Source organism: Pangasianodon hypophthalmus, chromosome 18 (assembly GCF_027358585.1).
Source record: "Pangasianodon hypophthalmus isolate fPanHyp1 chromosome 18, fPanHyp1.pri, whole genome shotgun sequence".
NCBI lineage: Eukaryota > Metazoa > Chordata > Actinopteri > Siluriformes > Pangasiidae > Pangasianodon > Pangasianodon hypophthalmus.
The window spans coordinates 8,200,109-8,227,193 of NC_069727.1; the positions used below are offsets into that span (position 1 = coordinate 8,200,109).

The window sequence follows — 27,085 nt, forward strand, 5'->3', positions numbered from 1 at the left end:
AGTTGTTGTTCTGCTTCATGAATGTATTAATATCTTGTCTGAGACAGCCCTAGCCATCTATTTCTCTCTGTTTTCATTGTCTTTGGCAGGTTGCTTGAAGCCCGCATATGTAGTCTTTCCCAGCTCTTTTGACTGATAGCTAAAACATCCATGTAAAATCTTGTAACATGAATTAGATTTTAAACAGTTTTAAATGCCTATGATATATGATAGATAAGAACAAAAGTTTAAAGTGTCCATGTCATGGAAAACCAAATTCATTTTGCTTTTTTGAAATAACAGGTTGATGTAGGATATAGATATTGTCAAAGTTTCTTTCCTCCCCAATCCATACAGGGCATATATGGAAACTAGGCTGCAAAAACAGCCATTTAATTATTCATGTTGTGACTCACATTTGTGTCACCGCTATTCAGTCCATATCAGTTTATTTTACCCGCCCTTTTACATTGAAGTGATACGGAACGTTTCATCTTAAACTAGGTTTTTAATGAAGCCCGACACAGGGCAGGAAATCAGAACGGGGACATACTGGTCTTAAATGCAGAGTGAAAAATACAAAAAAGAAACAAACAAACAAAAAACAACTCAGCTGGTTTAATTCTAAGGGATAAAGAGAGATTGGAAAATGGTCATGTAAAAATGAATTAGGGGAAAATGTAGAATATGGCCACATTAGTCAATGTCAGGTAGGCCTGATCAAAAATCAGTTTAGTAGAACACATCAACTTCTTCTCTTAAATGTGTTCATGCAGAATTCTAAATTATTTACAAGTAAAAAAATCTGTGAACAATGGCAGTAAATATAGCTCGCAATCACTGCAGTGTCCCTAAATGCACAAATAATTCCACCAATCATCCTTGAGCCTTCGCTTTCCCACTAATGTACTTATGAGAAAGAAATGGCTTTGTGCTATTCACCGGGGTAAGGGCGAGCTTTTTAAGAGGCCGCACACATGCCTGTAGCCAACAGTCTAAAGAAACTGAATATTCCAAAACCACTGTCTGCAAATGCCTAAAACATTGGCCTATACCCTCTCGATTTGAATCAAATATGGATGTTTGCTGCAATTATTTGTGCTTTTAGGGACACTGCAGTGATTGCAAGCTGTATTTGCTGCCAGAATCTTTACTGTCATTAGTAGAAAAGTAAATTCACTGGGGATGGGCCTTGTAGGCTTAAATTAAAGGCCTTTGAATAACACAGATCACTCAATAGAAGTCAATTGTAAATTAATGGAACAGGAAGGAATGGGATGGGAAGGTGGAATAGTTCTTCTTGCATTGTCCTCTTGAGCATGCCAAGCTTTTCTTTTTAAAGTATTTTCCATAAATAGAAAAATGTCAGAATTAATTTGCTGGACTAAACCATGGCATTTAAAAATCTAGATCACGATTAGCACACTTTGTGTTACATTATTCCATTTCTTCATCCTTACATATTCTATGATGCATATTAAAAACCTAAAAACACTTAAAACAGTGGATGTCACCTGCAGTAGTGATTGTTGTTTGGTTTTGATGGAAGTTTGGTTGGAACCCCTTAGGAATGATATTATCTCTCAAACATCTTTGGAAAAAAATGATGTGGCAATGATGTGGTAAGTTTTACTCCAAGTGCATTTAGCGGTGTTTGATGAAAGGACAAGAGATGGAAGAGTCCAGCATATTGACGAGTTGCTTTTTTGCAGTCATAATAGTAAGTTTGCGGTTGAAAATGGAAATCTAAAGAAGAATTCAGAGCATAAATGCAGTCCACTTAAGTAATTATTAAAGATCTAGTAAGTAAGTACACAAATTGTGTGCAACTTTGTTTAACTTTTCCATCTGGAAAGAGACTTGACGCAAGAGGTGTTGAAAAATAACCTAATTAAGCTCCTCAGTGACATAATCAAACATCCATGGAAACTGAGCTATCCATGTCTAATGAACACCAGTGATGAATGTACCAGTGAACTGCTAACTGCCAGTCTTTCTCTGGGATTCCCATGGAAGTGCGCCACTTACAGTCACGTCCATAATTATTTGGACAGTGACACAATTTTCTTTTTGACCTTTTATCTCCTTAGGCCACATCCGGCTATTGAACTGCTTATCGCTCAATTGTATCGTTCAATGGACGTGACTTTTGAGCTTGTGAAAATGGAGGGACTCTGTAAAACAAAATGGCTGTAATTCCTAAATGATTAATGCAATATTGTTATTAAGCCCCTTGAATGAAAGCTGAAAGGCTACACTTCAATCACATCTTGATTGCTTCATTTTAAATGCATTGTGGTGGTTTACAGAGGCAAAATTACAAAAACTGTGTCACTGTCCAAATACTTATGCACCTGATGGTATGTAGAAGTAAATTGGTAAGATTATAATCAGAATTAGATCCAACTTGTCTTAGGTGTAAATGCTCTGTCCAAAACAGACCGACTACTTGACAGGTGTTTTTGGCACTTTTTCCTTTATAAGGGGCATAGTCATAAACCCTAATCCCTTGACTCCATTATTTAGACTTGTCCCATAGGAGGAACGGATGGCAAACGCAGGCAGAAGTTATTGCTTTCTCCATAGTATTGGCGATGAGCCTTAGTCCTAGGGTCCTTAAGTAGTCCTCTGCACACTCCCCAAGGCTCCACCCAAAAGTTCTTTAAGATCTGCCAACCAATTGTATCATATTTTAAACACGAATTAAACTTGGTGAACACAACATAATGCTGACCTTCTAATTTTCTTCTTCATGTTATATATGTGGAATGGAATTGTGTACCCTTTTGAAATTTAACTGGCTTGTGCGGTTGTACAAAAGCTTCAAAAACCTGATAAAATATTTGAATAATATACACCCATGAAAAATTCAGAATGCAAAGTTAACCAGGTGCAAAGCCATTGAGATCGCTAGAAGGAACTCACTTTAATGACTAAACAGAGTAACAAACCGTGACAACTGAGCAAAGAAAAAAAGTCCTTAAATATGTCACAGTTAATTAGTGGCAGATGCAGATGTATTTCCTGAACTTTTTCGGTCTCATGTCTCCCTCCTGCAGATTGTGATACTTGATATTGATTCATTTACACTGGCTGTCTATGTGTGATGTGGTGGCACTTTCAGCAAATACAGTCTATTAGTAACAATACACATAAATATTATCTTCTTGTCTGTTCTTTTTTTCATTAAGAAAATGAATGAAACCACTTTTGATATTCTTGGTGACTGTGGCATTCCTTGTTATTTTTTATTATGTAACCACATTTGAAAATTATAATGCAACAAAACTGCATACTTGAGGTTCTTGGCAGTATTGAGAATAGAGCTACTGAGAATAGACGCGTCATATTTTTTGCACTGACCTACTTGCATGCTCTAAGACAACGATGTTTGCTTTTAGCAACGTAATTGTTCTCCAATATCTTTGCTGATCTCTAGCCCTGTGTACATGACCTTCTTCAGTAATGTGCTCCCTGCTGTCTAAGTACTTTTCAGCTGCTGCTAGGCCAGAACCATTCACACAGCCGATTTCCTGCAGTTTTTCCTCATATAACAGTACACCTGTGCCCCTACTTCTCTTTCACTCCCTTTCTCCCTCCCTCTCTCTATTTCTCACCTCCATGTTTTTTTTCCTGCATGTTCAATAAAACAGAACAGCTGTGACTCGCAAAGCCCATATTGTTTATGTGAGTTGCTACAAACCACTGAGCCCAGCTGTGAGATGTTGCTTTTCCCCACTGCCTCTCTCCATTTAATGTTGTCTGCACTTTATAGTTACTCTTACTCATGTCAGCAACTCCCACAGTTCGGAAAGGCAGTTTGGATTTTTGAATGTTTTCTGTAAAGGTTAAATTTAGAGCAAGAGGTCACACCTCTGTTGACTTCAGTTGCCCACTCAGATTTATATCTTAACACATAGGATTTTTAACATTTCAGTAATTATTATTCACTAAAAGTTATGCTGGAATTACACTATATTAAAGCCGAGTTACACAGAAACCATAGACACAATCTACTGGTGGTGAAGCTCCAGTTAAGTGAGTTTTTAAGTCCCTTGTGACTCAGGGTCTGAAATTTTAGAGCATATCTGTCAGTTCTGTCAAGGTTATCGTTCCCTTTTCTTGCCTCAGGCACAGGTCAAATGACTGAGGACTTGAGTGGAGCTCCCAATGAGACGTGAGAGCACTGCTCTCCATTTTCCACTGTCTGCTTTCTCTCTCCTGCTTTCTCCTTTATACAATCCAATTTATGATTGAGAACATTGGTCATATTATCATTATTGTATTTATAAACTGACCATGGTGTTTGGTGATATCTGAAAATTTGCATTTAATGTTGCATGCAATAACTAGGTGTAGTGTTTGTTTACTTGAGTCTGGTCTCCTGACCAAATATTACACTTTTATTATGTTGCTGTCTATTATTAATATTTTAAATAGAGTGCATATTTGTTGAATACATTGAAAAATAAAATACTGCTAATTGGCTGCCAGCAATGACTAGAGACAGCAGAGCTGAAATAGGTTCATAGGAGCTTCAGGAATTGAATTTTAATTTATGACTTATATCTAAGACATCCATTTATCAAACAGTTAATCATAAATTAATTGTTTACCAGGTTAGGCATATAACTGATTGGCTTATTGGCAAGGACCTACAGAAATTACACATATTTATTTGTGCTCCATTGGAGTTATGTTTTCTGAAGTGGTTCTTTTCTTGCGATTAATTTTTTAGTTAATTTACAAAATCATCAAAAGTCTATTGTAGTGAAAGTAGGCTTCCAACCTGCCATACCCATTAGATACATGCATGCATGTTCCATTGTCCAACAAAATGGCTTGGTGGTCAAGTAAATAATAATATAATAATCTAATAATAGTATACTGCAACATACATTAGCAGCAGTAAATAATAAAATGTACTGCAACAAATCCTGTAACTGACATATTTTCCATAAATATAATGTATATAGGTCTCTTGGGAACCAAGAGACTACCATACCATACCGTAGTCTGTTATGCTGGTATATTATACAGCCAAAAGTATGTGGACACCTGACCATCACACCCATATTCCGTTCTTCCCCAAATTGTTGCCACAAAGTTGGAAGCACACAACTGTATAAAATGTCTTTGCATGCTGTAGCGTTAAGATTTCCCTTCACTGGGACTAAGAGGCCCAAACCTGTTCCAGCATGACAATGCCTCTGTGCACAAAGCGAGCTCCATTAAGACATGGTTAGCCAAGGTTGGAGTAGAAGAACTCCCCCACTGAACACCTTTTGGATGAACTGGAGCACTGACTGCACCCCAGGCCTCCTCACCCGACATCAGTGCTCGTCCTCACTAATGCTCTTGTAGCTGAATGGACACAAATCCCCACAGCCAAGCTCCAAAATCTAGTGGAAAGCCTTCCCAGACAGCAAAGGAGGACCAAATCTGGAATGGGATGTTCAAAAAGACATATTGGTTTGATGGTCAAGTGTCCACATACTTTTCGGCCATATAGTGTATAAGCAGATCAGTCATAGCAGAACTGTTGTCATTTTAAAACATTGTAGGGTGTCTTCTGGCCATTTGTCAGTACTTGCTTTATAACTGGAGGAATATTTTAAACATTCATGTGCTCAAACACCAAAGCAATGCTATAAGTATTTTCTGACAGAAAATATATAACATTAACAACTGCCCACTATTAATTCGGTTTATCAAAAGATTAATAACTTAATTAATAACTTACTTAAAATGACTATAAAAAAGGACAATAGCAAAAGTTTGAGTCTGGTGTTGAAACTTGTTGTTGAAGCTGTGCAAATTCTAGATAGTCATGAATCATTAATTAAGTAATTCTTACAATCATACAAATATTTTTCGGTCTGCAGCTCTCATTACTAAAACAATTTATTCTATCACTAAATAATATCCTACTCTTTTCTGCAAGCAGTATAATTGGTTGAGTAAATATGTGGTGTATTGATTTGACTGGCCTCTGTGCAACTCATAAAGCTATTTGTCCTGGAGTGGAGCAGCCATGTTCAGGCTGTAATGAGCCTGCTACAATTCCCACAGAAACATACTGATCATTAAAATTCATCATACCACAAAAGATGCTTCTGACAGAATTCAAGGCCAAAGGAGCCAGAAACTAGAGCAAGGCTATATAACAGAACATATGCATAATCGTCTCCCTCATTAAATGTATAGTATGAGAATTGTCAGTTAAATAGAGCACCAGTGTGTGAAGGCGATGATATTATTTTCACTGCTGTGCAGCAATGTCTTTTTCCTTAAATAATGTATCCTCTACAAGTGTGATATCTTTTTTTTTGATGCCACATAGCAGCTCTGATGATGAGCAGTCAAGGTTAAAAGCATAGCATTTGGGTTACCATACAATGTTCCTGAAGGCTTTCCAGGAGAGAATTCCATCTGATTCCAATGCACAGCAATTCTGGTGTAATTAGAGAAAGTGAAACAAAGACAGAATGAGAGTGAACAGAAAATCAGAAATGAGCGAGGATGGCATTGACCAAAGCTTATTTCCATTAGTGACTGCCTTAAAATAATGAAGGTGATTAGAGCAGCGTAATATATGCATTTAGCGTATTGTGTAGCCAGGTATGATTCAGATTAGCATTGTGTGATTTAGCAGACACAGCAATGGTTATAGAATATCAGCAAACAAAAAAAAAACCCATCCATTATATTCACTGAAGCTTCTGTATCCCCTAAAATCTACCTGTCATCATTGCATGGCAGTATCCCATTCATCAATACTGAGTTGTCTATGGAATGTGAGTCCTGTTTTATTATGCAAACACTAAAAGCTGACTTCCTCCCTCTTTCCTATCTATATTTCTCTCACTCTGTGTGTGTGTGTGTGTGTGTGTTGGGGGGGGCACAAATATTCCAAAAGAAAAGGCTTCAACTAGGAAGGTGACAGACCAGAGACAGGGGCAAAGCTGTAAATGGGGAGAAATGAGTGAGACATTAACATCAATTTCAATCAATTTTTATATTAATTAATGAAGCAGATTTGTCCTTTAAGCCTGTTGGGCATGTAACTATTGCCACTCTGGGCTTCCCTGCATGATTAAGGACCTGCTTGCATGAATCCTGTGTGGGAGGCAGAAGCCCTACATGCTTGTCAAAGCAAAGGAAGGATTATTCAAAGCAGACCTTCCTGCTGTGGCCCTACATATGCTTAGATGAGATCATTTGCATTCTGCATCTCTTTCCATTGCCTTCATGTGGAAGTGGGGGTGACTGTGCTTTCCCTTTGAGAGGCAGAAACAACCTCTGGGAACTGCTTATTGGCATCCAAAGTCATATTTCATTGCAACTAGGTGGAGATGACAGGCATGGATCACATCCAACTGTCAGAGTTACCGCACTGTAGCAATAAGGATGAGCTAGAGACTAGACTGTAGATTGGAGACTACAGTATTAGTATTGGATGTGGTCAGACAGTTTGCCTGAGATGGCACTTCAAATGGCATGACACACATTTACCTTGGGAGAGACTAGACTGTGGATGATGTTTATGATCAATGTGTTACTTGTTTTCCATTGTAAATGGTCATGTTCATTATTTTTAGATTTATTATATGTTAAATGTTGGTTAAATCAATGAATAGCAGTTTCTTTCAGACAATCAATGCATTGGTTTCTTTCTTTGGAATATAAATTGATGCTTTAAATGATTGAAATCTTTAATTGCAGTTTCTCTCTTTTCACTTTTGGAGGTAACCAGATTAAAATGCTATAACTATTTGAGATATGTGCAAAAGAGAAACAAATTTAACTTCAGAGAAGCATGTAGTTCATACAGTAGAAAATATCAATGCACATATACTAAACTGTCAATGTTAATACCTCTGGCCTCAAAATTTCAAAAGGATATATATATATATATATATATATATATATATATATATATATATATATATATATATATATATATAAACAGTGTTCCAACCCCTTGAAATGGCCGAAATCTGGAGTTGAAAATGTGAAGTAGATGTGAATTAAGTGAGGTGAAAAGAAATCATGGACACCAAGCACATGTGCAGGGAATGCTTTTTTATTCAAAACAAAGTATCTCAGGGACTGTCAGCCAAACCGTACAATGTGCCCTCGTTGATGCCTTGTTGGAAGAGCAGGAAGGCACTGAGTGTCATAGGAAGCCTAATGATGGTACACTACGGATTATATGGCACATTGCAGCTTGACATATACCAGATCAGTCACTTATCCGTCATTTAGTGCTGGCTCTAATAAAGTGTTGTGCAGAAATAAAAGAAGATACTGATACAACTCATTTCTACTTAACAGCATAATCCATACATAAATGTGCAGCAACTCACTGCGATTTATGTGATTTGAAGCCAGTCAACTGAGGTTTACATTAATTAACCCTCTTATGAGTAAATTTACACACACTCAGGAGTACGAGTAGGATATGAAAGTTTTTCCAAAATTTCTTGTGTAAATGGTCCTATGAATGATTTACAAAAAATCCATTTATATTCAGCTTGACAAATGAGGCCCACTGTTTTTGAAAGCATTAAAACCATTAACCCTGCATAATTGGTGAACCTGATGTTTTGTTGACCAATAAACAAAGGATAATTCACTGAACTGGAGCAATAATAAATCTATCCAAGTGATTTCCCCAGTTCCTAAAAAAAGCTGTTTAACTGGTCTTGATGCTCTTCCTTGAAGGACTCTTATCAGTCAACACAGGCAGTCTATCCATGTTCTCTTCATCTTGCTCACACTGAGATTATAGATCAGGACACTATCCCCAGTCTGAGGGGCTTAATGATGTACCAGTCATGTCTGCTGTGTTATCAGCCAGATCATAAGCTTTCTGTAGGTCTTGACAGAGCTTTTACACATACTTGCTGTAAGGCAACTTTTCTCCATCTTCAAGCCAAACATCAAATAGTAAGAAGCAAAGCCTATCACATTACTGCCGTTGTAAGCATGGACCAAATGTCATACTTGTTATTTTTCTCTCTCATCCAGGGTCCTAGAATAAGGTGCAATTAAAATGTTCTGACTGGGGATCCCCCTGGGGGTACAAATTCTTTACCCCCTAGTCTCTTGCTCATTTTTGATGTTTACTTTCAACACCCTGAATGAATCCAGCAGTAATGACCAAAGTATTGCATAACACTCAATCTACCTCACTTTCTGGTCTGAGAATGTACTCAAAGTACTGGAAATCTATTCACATCAGTTCCGTTGGACCAAACCTAGCTTAGGAGTAGCCCAGCCATACCCTGTCCACTCCACAGTGGCCACTATGATCATTAAATTATTCACTGACCAAGAAAATTGTTAATTCAAAACTCTTTTATATTTGAAGATCTTGAAGCATTGCAGATCTTTGCATTTTCTCAAACATGCTTCACAAGGGAGCTTCAGCCAGGAGGCTTTTCTCCCAAATAGGCCTAGCACTCGAGGCCTAGCACTACTAGCACTCGCTACTTCTACTCAGGTCTAAATTACAAATTCTTGCTTGGGGAAACAATGGAAAATTATTAAATTATTTAAATTACATATGAAAAAATGGATTTTGATTCAGAAATACATTTTATATGGGCATATTCAATGATAAGCTGTTATCAAAATGTCTATTAGGCAACAAAAATTATAGTTTGTATAGCTAGTGTGTCAAACTTTTGGTAGTGTATGTACTGTCAGTGCCGGATTGTGCACCTCAGTATGTGAGTTGACAACTCAGAGTATTTTCTCCTCCAGGATGGAAACCTTGCCCAGACTCACCTATTAGCAGATTCATGTGCTTTTAGAAATCATTCCACTGAAATTTGCTTTTTTTAACAAATGAAAGGGGCATATTTTTATGCATCTCCATGCACGGTGGGTGCTCTCTATAAACATATTTTTATTTTAATAAAATTTTTATTTTAATTGAAGTCAATCGTCGTGTTTTGTTTTTTTTGACAGATACCAAAACTCTTATGTGAACAAAGCTTCAGTCAATTCCTGTGAAAGGGATATAGCCATAAATTTAGTAAATGTTAGGGCAAGAAGAGGAAGTTTAATAAAAGCAATGCAAATATGAGAATGTATAATGCCTGCATCATTGCTTGCTTTTTCCCATGATATGCAGTTTCCTTACTCCATACACAAGATCAATCCCAGGACTCTGTAATAATCCACCCCCATTCTCTACCCCCAGACTGAGATAATTACACACAACTGGTTCACCTTTAGATTCAGGGTATATTTACCCTGCTCTCTTTGCCATACCTTTGCGAGGCCTTGCTCCTGAATCCCTTCTGTGATGTTACTGAACCAGTTCTTTATTTAACAGTTCCTTTTTGTTTTTGCCCATGATCTTCTTAAGATTCCTGCTCTTTGGATTAGCCTTGTCCATGCAAGTTCAGTGCTAAACTTCTGCCCTTTTGCTTGTTTTGCTTTTTTTTTTTTTTTTTATTTATTTATTTGTTTTTTACTTGCCCTCTTGTTTTAACCACTCTTGTTCATGCCCTGTAAATGCATCCCACAGTCTACATGACAGACGGGCTACAGTGACTTATACCAAGATGTTACTGCTCAGGGGGCACATAGTTGGAGAACAACTATAATAACTACAATCCACTCCACTTGGATAACTAACTCCAGCAATTAGTATCCTCTAGCTCTGCATCCTCACTGCACCTACTTTTCATAATTTCCCTATCACTGCTCTACCTGATAAATGTGATGAGGTGATGACAGGGATTTTTGCTGCAGTGCTAATTATATTTTTATTCTGTGTGATAATGCAAGGTCGCTCAGCTTACTCACAGGGCTTCAGACTGGGCTGCTGCCATCTGGTCTAATAGGGAGAGATATTGCAATCTTATGACTGATTTATTTTCAAAAATGTTTTCAATCATCCTCCCTCAGAGAGAAAGGAAGCAGGTGAGCATTTGCTAAAATTGTTGCAAGGACAACATACCATGCAGTAGCTGGAACAAGCCAGCCCTCAGTGCTGCTTTTATCAAGCACTCAGGAAAGCTGTAGATCCTGAGTTAGCTTGGAGAGAGATACTCACTCATCACTGGACTTGATTTATCTCTCTGTCTCAATAAATTACTTGTAGAAAGAAGAAAGTCTACATCAGTCCAGAAAGAGATTAACCTATTCCCCAAACCTGTGAAATAGGAAACCCCTTCAGAAGATCAGAAATGCCTGTAGATTACTTTTCAATTTTGGAAAAGTTTCACACAGTGTCCTACATGTTTGGGTACCCAAAATGCTCTACTGTTTAGACAGCATGTGATGAACTGTTTGCATGCTAATGTGGTGAGTATGATGACCAATTTCTTCTTCCGGATGTGTTACATGATTCAGGGCTGAATTCAGAGTTGAGTTACACGTGCATAGTGAAGCGTGTACCAACCTCAGATGTAACTACTCAGCCATTACGTGGGAGATCCATGAATGGGGAAGAGAAAACAGAGGTATGACCCAGTTATTCCCTTTAAAGTTCACATGGAGGGCATTGGAAGTGAATTAATGTGATAATTACAATTAGGACTATTCATGCAGCATTATATTTTCACTATATTAGACTCCCCTCTGTTTCCCTGGAATGCCAAGCCTGCTGATTCTCCAGTGATCCATGACTGGCTTCAGAGGAGAGACTCCAGTCAGCAAACAGAGACTCCAGTCAGCAAACCAGGGGACTGAGTATGACTCTTTACGAGAGGCCTTTGTTATTGAGGGGGTGGACGTTCATGGAATTCTTTGAGATCATTCCTATAAGTGAGCAAGCACTGGTGAAGCCTGCCTCCAAGTCAGCTGTAGATTTCTTTACACTGGCACATGATCAGAAACAGGACTCTCTGGCAAGCTTCTCCATTCTCAAACCACAAGTTACACACACCTGCTTCACAATCGAACACTGTGTATATTTACCTTGGACAGTTTGCTGTGCTCCACGATCTGTTCTAAGACGTTACTGAGCTGAATCATTAGTCTTGTTGTGGGGATGCTTTTCATCAGCAGGGGCTGGGAACTGCGCCCCATCTGGGGTGAATTCTCTCACCTTCTGCCCAGTGTTTCCAGGATAGGATCCACCATCACCCTGACTAGGATAATGCACTTACTGAAGACGAATGAAATAAAAAACAGAAAAACAAACAGACCACACAAAGGAATCAAAGTAATACAGTAAAACAGTGATTCTCATCTTCGTTTTACAACCTACAATTTATTTAACACTAATAAAAAATTTAATCCTGTACATTAATTTGTAATATTGAATAGCATGAATGTATTGCATATGCTAGCAATGTTGCATATTGCACACCCTAGCATATGAAAACACATACTTAACTGTAATTTGTATGAAAATGCTCCTACTTTGCTTAATATAATTAGTGGAAAATGGAAAAAAAGGACATCACTTTAACCATTATCAATGTGTTCTTTTCCACCATCCTGTATTTTAGAAAAATGGTTGAATCTTAAGGCAAAATACTGATTAGTTTTGCATATGCTTGCCTAACTATGTGGAATGGATTATTTTATTCAGTAGCTGAACGTACCTCTTTTTGTTTATATGGAAAATGAAATCAGAAGGTCAAAAGGCAACAATCTATGGCAGATATGTTTTTGCCCTTGCATTCAACCTGTGACATTTGTTTATTTTCAAAGCTCCATCATGTAGATAAGTTGTTCTCTACACATACTGAAGCATTATGAGGATGGTTCATAAGACAGTCAGTTAGGACAGCAGGTGCCTAGTTATGTGTGTAGTGAAGTAATAAAATAACGTGCTTTATCAACTCCTCCTGGGAAGTTCGTATTTATGAATTGGGAAGTCGTAATTACGACATCAGATGAGTTCAAGTCACTTTGGTCGGAGCAAGATGGAGGTGTACCTTCTCTTAATTAACTACAAAAAAATCTAGCAAGGTTTTTTTTAACTCTGCTTCTAGAAAATGAAGAACAAAGAATGCGCATCAGGTGTGTTTTACTTTTTTAAGTTTTTAATCAATTTATGAATTGATACCACTGTAAACTTTATCGTTACATATTATATCGTAATTGTACAATGCTATCATATTTTGTGCAGGCAATTAGCTTGTTTTATTGTAAATAAAAAGGCCTTGCAAAGACATGTCACTGCTAAATACCCATTCAATTTCAACTAATTTACCCTCAACTGCAAACACTGCATCCATTAGGTCCACCATATTTTCTTAGTGCCACAACACCCCCAAATCAGAAACACAGAGCTCGAAGTTTTCCACTCGTAATTACGACTTTGTGGTGGCATTCATGTGCGTTCGGCACATAAACATGATCTTTCAGACATGACTTGAATGCACCATAAGCCTGGTAGTTAGGTTTGCTTAGTGTGAACACACACAAAAAGACACACACACTGTGCTTTAGCGCACAGGCTTGTAACATATTGCTTTCCTTCATTATTCCTCTTAATACACACTGATTGCTTTGTATTGTGCTCAGCAGCACCAGCTGCTCATGGATGAGGACACTGAAACTGATTAATATCCCTCTGCAAAGTTTCTGTGTGATCTATTTACCTATTTACCTATTTTTAATGTCTCCCCTGAGCTATTCCCAGGCATTTCACCATCACCTGGTAGAATATTCATGAGTACAACAACCACCAACCATTGCACTGTGATGTGACACTTTAATTTGACTGCATTTTCATAACATTATATTCCCATAGCTGTTCTTAACAGTCTGAGTATCATTATCTAGAGAGCACTTGCACAAAACAGCCTTAAGAGTGGTGACAGGCGTACTTTTATGCAGTGTTATACTCTGCTTATTTGATAATTGCTTGTTGCCTCAATAACTGATCACTCTATTTGAGCATCATAAAATAAAGACATTTGCCCATGGTGTGAATGTATTAAGAATGTGATTCAGTACATGTTTTATGCATTTTTTCCCCCTTAACCCTTTAAACCCCCAGGACAAGGTCCAGACTGTTTTCATTCTTGTGGGTGGAAATGGGCAGCCAGAAATTATGATCATGGGAAAACGAGAGACATCACATAGCATGCACAGTTTAACTTCCTCTTTATGTGCTTTAAGTATTTAAGTTCATAGTTTGTGTAAGTTTGGAGCCTTTATAAGTAATATTTGAGTATCTTGCCACATTTATATGTATATAAAATTAATTAAAGTAAAAGAAATAAGGCTACAGAAGATGTTCTGTATAACTGTATAACTTTTCTGGTATACAAGATTGACTGATATCTAAGATACAGGTAACACTGAATGTTCTTTTTGTCACAGCTACTTAAAATAGAGATTACAATACTTCAAGGTGCTGACCTTCAACAAAGTCACATAGTGACTGTATGACATAGTATTTGTCACATGGCCATCATTTTTCCTTTCTTCTTCTCACCTCATACTCATGTCAGACCTCATGTGTAACTTGGAGCTATCTGTATAACAGCTTCTGTCTGAAGACTTGTGGGCTTGTGCCTAGCGCAGCTAGTGTAGTTGAAGTAACAATCATAGCTAACACTCTACATTATCCGCTTGCTAACAAAAACACTGGGGCTAGAGTCACTGACAAGGTCCTTCCTATGCACTCTTTTCTGAGCTTTCCACACTCCCTATCCTCTAACGACTAGTAAGCCTGGAGCTAAGCACAGATGATTCACAGTGCAGTGACTAGGATCAAAATGTCGGTGTAATGATGCTCCATGTTATATTGTCTCTTACATGTATGCTTGTGGAGCCCTTTATAAAGATGCCAGCAGACGTAGATACATGAACACTTCTCTATTTATTCTACGCCCCATCTCCATTAGTCACACTCTGCTATCTCATGCACTGTGTGGGTGGGGCGTCACCTTCTTATGTCATCACAGACTAAATGAAATGCCTTGTACATTACATCACTCTTTTTTTTTTTTTTTTTTTTAACATTTGCAACACTATTGTACTTCAATACAACTCAAACAAACTTTAAGAAAACAACACTCTGTAATACATTTTAGTAGCAGGGACTTTAGTTTGTTATGATAGCAAAATATTAACTTACTTAAATATAGAGAACTTTAGGGAGTTTGTTAATAATCTTAATTCCCAGCTGGCATGAACACTTTACGTCAGTGTGTCTGAACAGTCCTTGTTTTACTGACTGTCTGAAACAACAACTTTGAACAGTCTTTGTGAGTGTTTAATTACACTACACAGTCCATGTAGACATACTCAGAGAGGTAGGCAGGAGGCCTGCACTTATGCCTAGCGTGATACCTCTGGGGGACTGTGCGTGTGTCTGTTTCTTCTGTCTCATTTTCAAATCCTAATTCCAACAAAGGATCTGGTGTCTCCTGGTTGAGTCTTTTAAAGAATGAACAGTTTCTTGTGACAGAACATCCATTTCCGTCTGCATTTACCATGGTGCCCTTAACTTTGCTGACTGTGAGGGAGTGGTTTTGTGTTGTGTGGCATTGTTAGCTTGTTCTGCTTTAGCTGCCGAAACAGCACTGTGTCACCAGGTTTGATGGCGAAGTGTGCGGCATGTTGTTGGGTGTCTGAATAGGTTTTCATTTTATCCTTTGCATTTTGTCCCTTTTTTTTGTGGATGTCATCATCAGCATTGATGGCGTTTGGAGTGGCTAGGGGAATCTTTGTATGCATCTTCCTTTGAAAGATCAACTCAGCAGGTGAAATCCCTGTGGTGCTGTGAGGTGTAGATCTGTACACACGGAGGAAGACTTTCAACTGTTGCCTCCATGGAATGCCTTGTGTTTGTGCGATTCAAATGGTTTTTCCTAGAGTGTCCATGACCCGTTTGCCGTGGCATTCGCTTGTGGCCAAAATAGGGTTATTTTCATATGACAGAATATGAGATATTCAGCAAACTATGAGAACATATTACTGTTGAAAGGAGGGCCATTGTCAGTTTTAAGCACACTGAGAATTCCAAACATAGAAAAGACATTATCCATGACTGGTATCACAGCAGTCACTGAGGTAGAGTGAAGAATTTTAAGTAAAGGATATCATGTGTTGTCATCCACAATGACCAGCAGATACTCCCCAGATGGTAGTGGTCCATATACCAAACTGCCAAAAGTAAAGTATGCTAATTGCTAATTTCTAATCTCTATTACATTAGAAACATTCACCACTACTGATTGGGTCTTGGCTGCAGGTTTTTCTGCATAGTATGCTTCATTCTGCCACCATGTTATCAGTACATCGCTATTTCCGTGTTGAATTTGACAACTAGAGATTGTGTAAGAGGTGACAAGAGGTGAAAAAAACAAAACCTTTGAAAACTACCAAGATATGGACCTTGGTGTCTTTATAGCTGGTTATGGCCATGCTAACACTGTTGAGTAGATGTCCTTACCTGTACTGCACGCTTGTTGTGAGCCTGATATGTAAACTCAGACTCATAAATTGTATGTAATATAAATCGTTTATTGACTGCCTTATTCTCTGGAATTGATCAAATGTGAGCTGTTTAATGTTGTATAAAGTAAGGCATTCATGTACAGTAGAAAAATGTTTTATTTTTGAACATAATTAGTAAGCCCTTGTTCTCTAATTTGTTTGTTTAAGTGTCTCGATATTTCAAATAGTTGCATGATAAATGTAGCTTAAAATGTGTCACACGTTATAAGAGTTTAATCTACTGAGACTATCACTGATACAACTCAGATAGGCTCTGCCTTATAATGAGTTCTTTCCACTCACTCACTTAATACAAAGTACAGTAGCTAGGGATATTGTATGCATGATAATAGAGTAATGGATGAGAGGCAGATTCCCTTGACAGTCGTACATATCACAGGTCTTTCATGCAAACCACTAGATCTTATGCAGCTCTTGAAAGTCACTTACATTTCTCTTTCTTGCAGATTGCGTTTGTAATTCAAGGAATCAGCTAAATAATGTTCATATTTCAAATGTATCAGTATCAATTTGCCAGTACAAGGATTTACATGTCTGAGCAGTTTCCGCTACAGTGAAAGCATCACAGAACCTGAAAGCACCATGCAGACTCGCAAAGGCAGTACACCTTATCCCTGATTGTAAACTGTATATTATCTCTAGATGGTTAAGGGTTAGGTACTGTATACCAGCACATACACAAAGGTGTAGAGGCAGGGTGTTTTAACTTTCCACAGTCATGGCTAATGAGTAGATTTGGAGTGTTTCATACCTCCCGTGGACTTTTTTTTGGCATGTTCCTATCTTCATGAAGTCTAAGACCAATCAGTAGCACTTTGAGAGTGGCTGTAATCATCAGTGCACATCAGTACCCCCTATGAACACGCACCACACGGTCTCCAATGCTACACTGAGCTCTGGCTGACACTTTCTTATCTGTATGCTTCAGAGCACAAACGCAATAAGAATGATGCATCAGTTTTCCTTGTTTAAGTCTGTTTGAGGGATTTTACAGAATCTCCACTTGGTTGCCTCCCGTGGCTCTAAGCCTGTCATATCCTGATGTGGATGGCAGCAGGGGAAACTATTGATTTGTGTGCCAGTACACATAAGGATCTCAGACAGCACTCAAGTAGGGGGATTCCAATGTTCACCAGCCTGAACCCGAAACATCTGACCTTATTATTACAAATAATACACCTGGAGATCACTGTTCAAATGTTGTATTGCCTCTTTTATTTACCTGGTGCAAATGAGGAAGGTACGTTTTCAAATATTGTCTGGCAAACAGGTATTATTGGCACCCAGCTAACAACAGCCAGAAATAGTCTTATCCTGAAATAGAATATAGAAGAATAGCAGTGAATATGGGAAAGCCCAATGCAGTTACAGTATGAGAAGATTAGTAAGGACTTGATAGGGCTTAATTTCTGCTGGCTGTGGGAGAAAAATATAATATTCATGGAGAACTGTTCCCAAAGGGGAACTCATGCACAGCAAGAGCCTTAACGTTTTTTTTTTCTGTGAAAGAATGACCGATTTATGAGAGAAGAGAAGAGAGGGAAATTCCCCCTAGAGTAGAGGTGAAACAAAACATACAGGTGCTGTTTTTTTTTTTTTTTAAACAACTTAGGTTGTTCATTTTTGATCAAAGTAAACACTGCATTTAGTGTATAGATTCTTCTCATGCAGACATGGATGTACCTAAAATAACTGGATTTTCATGATTTTTTCATGAATTCTCAGGGCATGGTGTATACACACACACACACACTCACACGTGCACAAAATAGATGTCACAGAAATATCAAGCAATTAACACATCTTAACTTTATGTATGGCATGCAGTATCTGTGGGTTTTTTCCACAAAATTCAGCAGTCTTTAATCCTATCAAGAAAGGACTGGTGTGGCTGCAGGCTTTCATTCCAACCAAGCAGAAGCCACACCTGATTTCACTTGTTTAATCATTACACCTTAGTCTCCAATCAACTATCAAATGTGCTTCCAATTTGGCTGGAATGAAAACCTGCAGCCACACCAGCCCTTTGCAGATAACACTGAAGCCCCCTGCTCAAAATATTATGGCTTTATTCTTAAAATATTGCAGCTTTTTTCTTGTAATATCAAATATTATGACTTTTTTTTCTTGAAATATTACAACTTTATTCTTGAAATATTCTGACATTTATTCTTGTAATATTGTGACATCTTTCTTAAAATATTACAATCCTATTCTTTTACTTGTAATATTAAGACAATTTTCTAGAAATATTGCAACTTTTTCTCGAAAACTTGTTTTTTCCCCCCACAGTGGCCCTAAAACGCTATCATAGAAACCACTTCGCTTTTCTCTAACACAAGTGTGTTCAGTACTCCAGTATTGGGGACCCCTGGTCCTGCAGAGTTTGAAGTCTTCCCTGATACACACCTGTGCAGGACAGGGGGCCCCAGCAATGGAAGTAAGAACCCTTGCTCTACCAATAATCATTTTGGCAAGTATTCTTTAAAAAAATTTTTTAGAATAGTAATAATTTATCTTATATAATGATAATTGTAAAGTAATACCTTAACATTAAATTGACACCTCCAAATAAATGCAAATGAAGGTCATGTCTCAAAAATAATTTTATATATCTAAGCTTTCTTTATGATTTTTCTTAGTATACAGAAACTATTGCCTTATTGTCATCCAGATCCTCAGCTGCTCCAGTCCAGACTTTACTCTGCTCTCTGTCTCCTGACTACTAATGCACAGCAGCTGTGTTTCATTCAATCACTGGGCTCATTGTATACTCTATATACCACTCATCAAAAACCATCATTGCAAGGGTCATCAGTGCCCTGCTGAGCATTAGCAAGCTATTTGTAGCACTGGTTTTTGAGTTTTGTTTCCAGAAATGCTTTTGGGATGCTTTTGGTTGCCATTTGAGATTTGTAATTAATAAACTGTTTGCAAATGGATCCAACTTCCTCCCTGTCATCATGAAGCCTCTGAGCAAATATGAGAATGGAAAATGTCTTTGTCGTCCATCACCATGAGAAAAACCAAAGCACATTAAACAAGAAAAAAGAGATAGATGGTTGTTAACCAATACAAGTCAGACAATGGATATGAAAAAATACATGAAAGTTAAAATTACAATAAAGTACACTAAAGGCGATTAAAAAACAGGTTAATATTTGCCAAGAATTTTACATTGCCAAACATTTTGTAAATTGCACAGCTTCATTAATTATTGGTATTATTAAGATTCAAAATCAACAATTAGATACAATTTTGTTAACAACAGCCATTCCTGAGAGCAACTCCCAAAAGACAGCACCTGAACTTCATTGATCATTGGATCACATATTTTATTTAGATAACGGCAAAATCCAACTTTCTGGTCATTAACACCATTCGGATAGAAAGGCCCCCATACCTGCTGTAAATTATGGCAGTGACTCACTGATGCTTTTAAACTGTTTCGTGGTTGTTGGTCCATGGGCATTTGTAATGATTGATGGCATCATGAAATGGACTTGAACCCTACTGAGGTTTGAACTGAAGAGGGCAGTCCACACATAAAGGAGATTGAAATGTGCTGCATGGAATCCACAATCCCTGCACAAGTGTACTACGTAAGGAATACCAAACAACAGACCATACGGTTATACAAAAATAATACACACCAGTGTGGTGTGATGCTTGGTATTATTAAGATTCAAAAACAACAAGTAGACACAATCTCAAGCCTGATTACCAAACCAACGTGGATTGTTTTCATACTGCATAATAGCACAGTCTGGAGCGTGTTATTTCACTTATACCACAGCAATTTGCCAACTATTACAATGCTTAACTTATTAATGAATGACACATTGTGCATTTTAATGGTTTATAGTTAGATTTGATGCAGTGGAACATCTGAGAGTCAAGTTAGTTCTTGTTCTCACTTACATTAATGCTGAATTTCCATTACCATCTCTCTCTCTCTCTCTCTCTTTCAAAATACCTATCATTTTACAGAGAAATCAGAAAGCTTAAACTCTTCTGTCCTGAAGACTTTTCTATGCTGATAAATTTTGCAAACCACCATGACGGTTACAAAGCACTGAGACTGGAGACTCCTTCCATAAATATTAAATAATTGTCTCCTAACAAAAAACACCATCACATCAACAATTACATGTTTTACTTTGTTAAACAACAGGTTTTTAAATCCATTTGTTATTAGTCTTAGATTATGGGGAGCTCATACAAAATCCCTTTGTGTGAACTGTTACTATAGAAACAATATATTCAAACAAGTGCATTAATATAAACATATCATTCATGTTACAGCTGGAAGTAGTTTCTGAGCCTGTTATACATGTAAATAATGCACATCTCCTGACCAATCAGATTCAAGAATTCAACCATGCTGTGGTATAAAATATATTCATTGTGAAGGGCGCTGATAATTCTGGAGTTGAAGGTATGATCATTTAGTCATTTATGATGTGATATTTGTATGCAGTTTGGAGATATGAGGACTAGCAGGGGACGGAGGAAAACACTTTATCCCAACCCAAAACACTTTATCATCAACTCCAACCATCTCTGTTGGAGAAACGGAGAAGTTTCAGAGATATGGGCTTTACAAAAGCACTGTTTTACAAGGGGCCTCAATAGGTCATGCAACACACACGCTTACACACACACACACACACACACACCACTACTCATAATGCCCTCTGAATGCTGTGGTTTTTAAACCTAAATTCAAATACTATACATTAAATTAAATATCAACAGTTTATGGATGGTTAATAGATAATCTATACACTATCACCTCATTACTTTTGTTTTCAGTTTATTGTCTTGTGTTGTATTTATTGTATTGTCCTCATAGGACAGTGTCTCTTTATTGTCTTGTACTTTCTTTGGCTCCATTTTGCACTTCTCCTTTTTCTAATTTTGCCCTGTATGTCCATTGTTTCACTGTAATGTTGTACCAAAGCCTTGACTGATCAGCCGGATTTGAAATTTCTCATAGAGACCGGTGTAACAGTTTCAATTTTCCCATGTTTCCAGCTCTTGTATTTATTGACCTGTGCACACTCAATTCAATGCTTTAGTTTAGTTCAGGAACATATATTCCTATAATTTACAGAACAGATGAGTTCCACTGTACATCTGGAGCCTGTGTTGCCAATTTCGAGTTTGACCTTATGAAGCCTTTTGCCACCTAGCAGCCCCCTCATTCTGCTGTTTACACTACAGTTGGAGAAGAAAAAGCTCTTCACTCCTCTGCCCTTTAACCAACCATCTCATCTGAGCACAATCAACGAACGGCAATAAAATATTGTATGCATTTGGAAATGCAGATATTTGAAATGGATAGAACTAATAATCATATTTCAGTCAGTGCAGAAGAACATGCTATAAGGGGATTGAGAAAGAGAAGCACAAAATCAGTTGGAAGAATAAATAAACTGATAGATTTTTGTTTAGTTTCTGGAAAGCAACATAACGTTATTAGGAGCCAATCACAGTGATGTAAGTTGCTTCTGATTGAGCAGTGTTGGAACAGGTTGACTTTCGTAAGCACAGGGGAGATGAGAGAAAGCGTGCTGAGAACTTCAGGCAGAACTAATTCCACTGACTCACTTTCAGATAAATGCATCATTCAGAAAAAACAAACACACAAACAAACAAAAAAAACCTGGTGTCTGTGACAAAGCAGCAAAAAAATGAAAGGTTTGCTACTTGGAGGTGGAACAGGGCTATGACCTTCAGTCTGGTCTGACCTGATCTAAGAATCCCCTCACCATCCCCACTAACATCCAATCATCTTCTGTCTTTGTGAGCCTTGCCCATGCTTCACCTGATAGTCCACTTCAGATTCCCCTGAGTAATCCGGAAGGATTGATCAGTGGTTATTGATGGAGCTGCTGGCTGGGGTGTAGGTCACACTGTCCTCAACAGGCCCACCTTGGTTACACAAACCTTACCTCACCCATTTAGCGTATTGTGCCACAGACATCTGCTGATATAAGCAAAACCATCTGAAGCCCAGAAGCTTAAACCCTTAAGTAGTATCATCATCAGTAGTTGTGCATCTGTGAGTCCTTCATCTCCCTGTTTACAAAGTGATCAGTATAAGTGCAGAAGCTAGGGACTGCAAGGTTATGCAGATGTGTCACAATGCCAGACCACAGGTACAAATGGTGGTACTGCTCCATCTGTTGTTGGCTAGGTTTTGCAGCAAACACAAATGATGTTCATGGCTAGCTTGAAGTGCTATTGTACCATTGCAGTATGCTATTGACTCAGGAAAGGCTTATGTAACCTGCTTTGGCCTTGGTGTAGTGCAGCAGGAAGCTCTGTGTCAAATGGTATTTGTGTGCTTCATGGGATTTATTTGCACACACTGCTGTTCTCAAAAACAGTATTGCGATGTTTACTGATAGCATATGGTGGTGAATAAGCGCCGTGTGCCACACAGTGTGTGAGTAGGAGGATTCACATTGGATCGTGACATTTTAGGTTGGTGTGCATGTGGATGGATCGAAGTGTTGAATAAACAGACTCCCAGTATGTGTGTGTGCTGTACTAAATTCTCCCACATTGGTGTCTGAACCATTTACTCTTGGACAGAAAGAAGCAAACCAATTAAAAAATTCCAATCTGTATGACTCGCTCAATCTACATAAAAGATTAATGGCTAATAATTAAATATTAATCATACCGATTTACTGGATTCTACTTTGTTCTGTTCAGTTCCCTTTCCAAAGACTGCTTATCTGCCCTTTGTAATAAGGTCGGGAAACCCCATCAGGTGAACTTTGCAGGACATTTTTGAAGTGGTTCCTGATGATGAACAGCGGGGCTCCTGCATGTTGTAGGTTATGGCTTTCAGAAAATATTGTTTCTCCTCCACCAAGCCTCCTTAAGCCCCTCTGCTTAAAACCTATTTTAGCATTGCAGTAAACTAGTGACATAGCACACATCTGCTGTGTAATAGATGACACAATAGGCTGTTGTAATAATGCCTGTGCTGCTGGGGTATGTGTCATTAGCATCCTAAAACATGCATTTTCGCACAAGAAGTAATGTGAGATGAATGAAAAGTCCATTAAATATGTCTCACAACTGAAATGTTTATAATATCCACTTTTTAGTGTTCTCAACATCAACTGAACCTCATAATTATTTCCATTCTGATATAAAAGTGCTAGGATGACACTCCCCTTCCAGCACTAACGACAAGTGGTTGACGTGAAAATGACATGCCTGTATTATAGCTAAATGAATAGGACTTTTCGAGACTAATACATTGTAAACATGTAGTGCCTTTATATTTAAAATGTTTATTTATGAATGTGTCAAATGGGACTGAAAAGCCAATTATCCAATGCAAACCACTCACCATCTGTAACTGGAGAACAGTTTTAATTAACGATATCTCAAAATGCATTCAGCAGAAGTGAGTTATAGCCTCGGCCAGCTGGCACACAGGGCTGGAAACTATTCACAATTCATAAAGCACTGATAATCAAATCATTATAGATTAATAGAGCAAGTGCTGATCTCTCCAGCACTAAAAGGAAGATGGATAATTTAATTACCATGCTATATCAGACAAGCCAGTTAATTCACTGTTGAAGACCAACAAATCTGTGCATATCATCCAACTTTTCAGATATGTTAAACAAGGATCATTTTTGTATTATGTATAAACAAATGTGATTTTAAAATCATATGGCCAGGAAGCAGATCTCAGAAGACTACTCTAACGTTGCAACACTCATTAGACATACGGTATATGGCCAAAGGTTTGTGGCCACCTGAACATCACATCCGTATGTGGTTCTTCCCTAAACTGTTGCCACAAATTTGGAAGCACAAAATTGTATCGAATGTCTATGCATTGCTGTAGAATTACAATTTCCCTTTACTGGAACTAACAGGCCCAAACCTGTTCCAGCATGATAATGCACCTGTGCACATAGTGAGCTCCATGAAGACATGGTGTATTAAGGTTGGAGTGGAAGAACTCGAGTGTCCTGCACAGAGCCCTGACCTCAACCCCACTGAACACCTGTGGGATGAACTGGAACACTGACTGCACCCCAGACCTCCTCACCCAACATCAGTGTCTGACCTCACTAATGCTCTTGTGGCTGAATGGACAAATCCCCACAGCTATGCTCCAAAATATAGTGGAAAGCCTTCCCATAAAAGTGGAGGTTATTATACCAGCAAAGAGGAAATACTATATATATATATATTTGTATATATATATATATATCCATCCATCCATTTTCCATACTGCTTATCCTACAAAGGGTCACGGCGGAGCCTGGAGCCTATCCCAGGGAAATCGTGGCACAAGACGGGGTGCCAACCCATTGCAGGGCACAATCGCACACCCGTTCACACACTATGGACAATTTGGACATGCCAGTGAGCCTACATCACATGTCTTTGGACTGGGGGAGGAACCTGGAGGAAACCCCCAAAGCACAGGGAGAACATGCACACAGGCAGTATTTGAACCCCCATTTCCAGAGGGATTATATATATATATATATATATATATATATATATATATGTGTTGAACTAATGTTTTCTCATGTTAAGTGTGGCATAGCTGAACTGGCAGAGGATAGTTACATCAGCAGGTGGGGCTGTTCTCACAGATCCGTTCACTTCAAGTCAAAATCCTTTCAGTTTCCTCTCTGCAACATGCTGCAATGCTGATGTCTTGCTGTGCAACCAGGGCATGAGGTTTGCATACAGCCAGTGTTCAGTCTTTGTGTTTGCTTTTTTCCTCATGCATTTTAGCCATTACCCGTAAAAAAGAGCAGAGTACAATCACCAAAATAAATGTGAAAACAACATGCAATAACAGCACCACAAAAGCCATGGTTTACTAATTCCTACTTGTTTTAACAAAATCAGAGCTTAATTTTAAATCTAACGAAACACAGATGAAGAGAGCTGCCAAGAAGCAGATGAGAGACAAAACACAGCAGTTGGACATTAAAAAGGCACTCTGTCAGTCTGCCATTTAGAATCCTTTGTATGTGCCTCACTGAGAGAAATCAAAAATAAAAATCACCCACTAACCTAACAGAACACTAAAAAAGATCTGAGAATTTGTTAGCACACCCTTTCTTAAAATAAATCACAGAAAAAAAATCCACCATACAAAACTATACAGTGGATATAGTCTACACACTCCTGTTAAAATTTCAGGTTTTTGTGATGTAAAAAAATGAAACCAAGATAAATAATGTCTGATCTTTTTCCACCTTTAAGGTGATGGAGCATTCAACAAAATTCAAGTGGAAAAATAAATAGAATTTATTTATTTATTTATTTTTAAACTTACAATTACCTGTTTGCATAGGTGTGCACACCCTTTTATAGTATGCTCAGAATTAACCAATCACATTCAAAAGTAATTATTACACACCTGTTATCAGTGAAGTGATTCAGATATCCTGAAATAAAGATCAGCTGTTTCTGGAGGATTTGTTTGCCCTGCGATGTACTCACATCCCATCCGAGTTATGTTACTGCCCTGCCCCCAGTGTTCCCAGATTAGGTCCTGCAAACCTCAACAGGATAAAGTGAAGATGAATGAAAAAAGTGATGTGATAAGAGAGGAGGAGGCCGGCTGGTACCTATGTAACCGACTGATAATTTTCCATAAATGGGACATTAATTTGGGATTATTATTATTTGTCTGAAGGACAGAATGTCCAAGGAATGGCTTTTTCATTACATGAAGTGGCCTCAAAGACTCAAGAAGCTCTTTCTTTGAGGCAGGAGAAAGTACATCATTCATCCCAAAGTGAGACACTAATGATATAATACAGTGCCAGAGGAGGATGGCTTGATATTATGGTGTGCATTAAAAATGAAATATGCCTCTGCCTGACTTTATATAAATTACTGGAATAAATTGTTCAAATTGTACCACTGCAATTATAGACCATCTATTTGAAAGATTAAGCTCTATTTATTTTACCCAGTTTCAAATGTTTCATACAGTTGTAATTTCTCACCATTTAATCAAACCTCATTTCTCATTCTCATTCTCTTTCTTTTCTCTAAGGTGGGGTGTGTATCGCTCAGTCTCTAAAGATCCCAAGGGAACCAAGGCCGGGGGAATTTGACAAGATAATCATGCGGTTGCTGGAGACCCCCAACGCCCGTGCAGTCATCATGTTTGCAAACGAGGATGACATCAGGTGTGATTCTTTCTCCAGTGCAGCAGCAACTTCAGGCTCTCTGCTCATGTTAACTTCTGCTTGAAATAAACAAATATACACTACAGAGGAAGGAATGAGAGAGAAAGTAAGTTCAAAAGTCTTCCAAAAGTGCAGATAGAGCAGAGGAAAGAGAGGACGAGGAGCAGAAACAAAACAAGCTATAACAATACCACTATTATTATTATTATTATTATTATTATTATTATTATTACAGCACAAGTCCTCTTTAAACAGCCACTTGTATCTAGTTTATTGAACTGTCGCTAGGTGCAAAGTGAAGTAAAATCTAAGCTAAAGTGTAGGAATTAAGTGAGGCCTTCCTTAGCTCGGAGGCAGGGAACACTCTCGTTTCTCTCTTTCTTTTTCATTTAGCCTCTTGTGCTCTTCTGATGTGCTTCTGTAATCCAGCGCTTCAGGTAAAGCTCTGT

The 27,085-nt window shown here is 38.1% G+C and overlaps 1 protein-coding gene across 3 annotated transcripts in view; it reads left to right on the forward strand.

Annotated features, from left to right (window-relative positions):
* grm8a (glutamate receptor, metabotropic 8a) overlaps window positions 1-27,085 on the forward strand; it is a 189,310-nt gene that overhangs the window by 86,641 nt on the left and 75,584 nt on the right. For all 3 annotated transcript variants that reach the window (XM_026923574.3, XM_026923578.3, XM_026923577.3), the window contains one exon: window positions 26,501-26,636. In XM_026923574.3, the coding sequence (XP_026779375.2) occupies window positions 26,501-26,636 (136 nt within the window). The remainder of the gene's footprint in view (window positions 1-26,500; window positions 26,637-27,085) is intronic.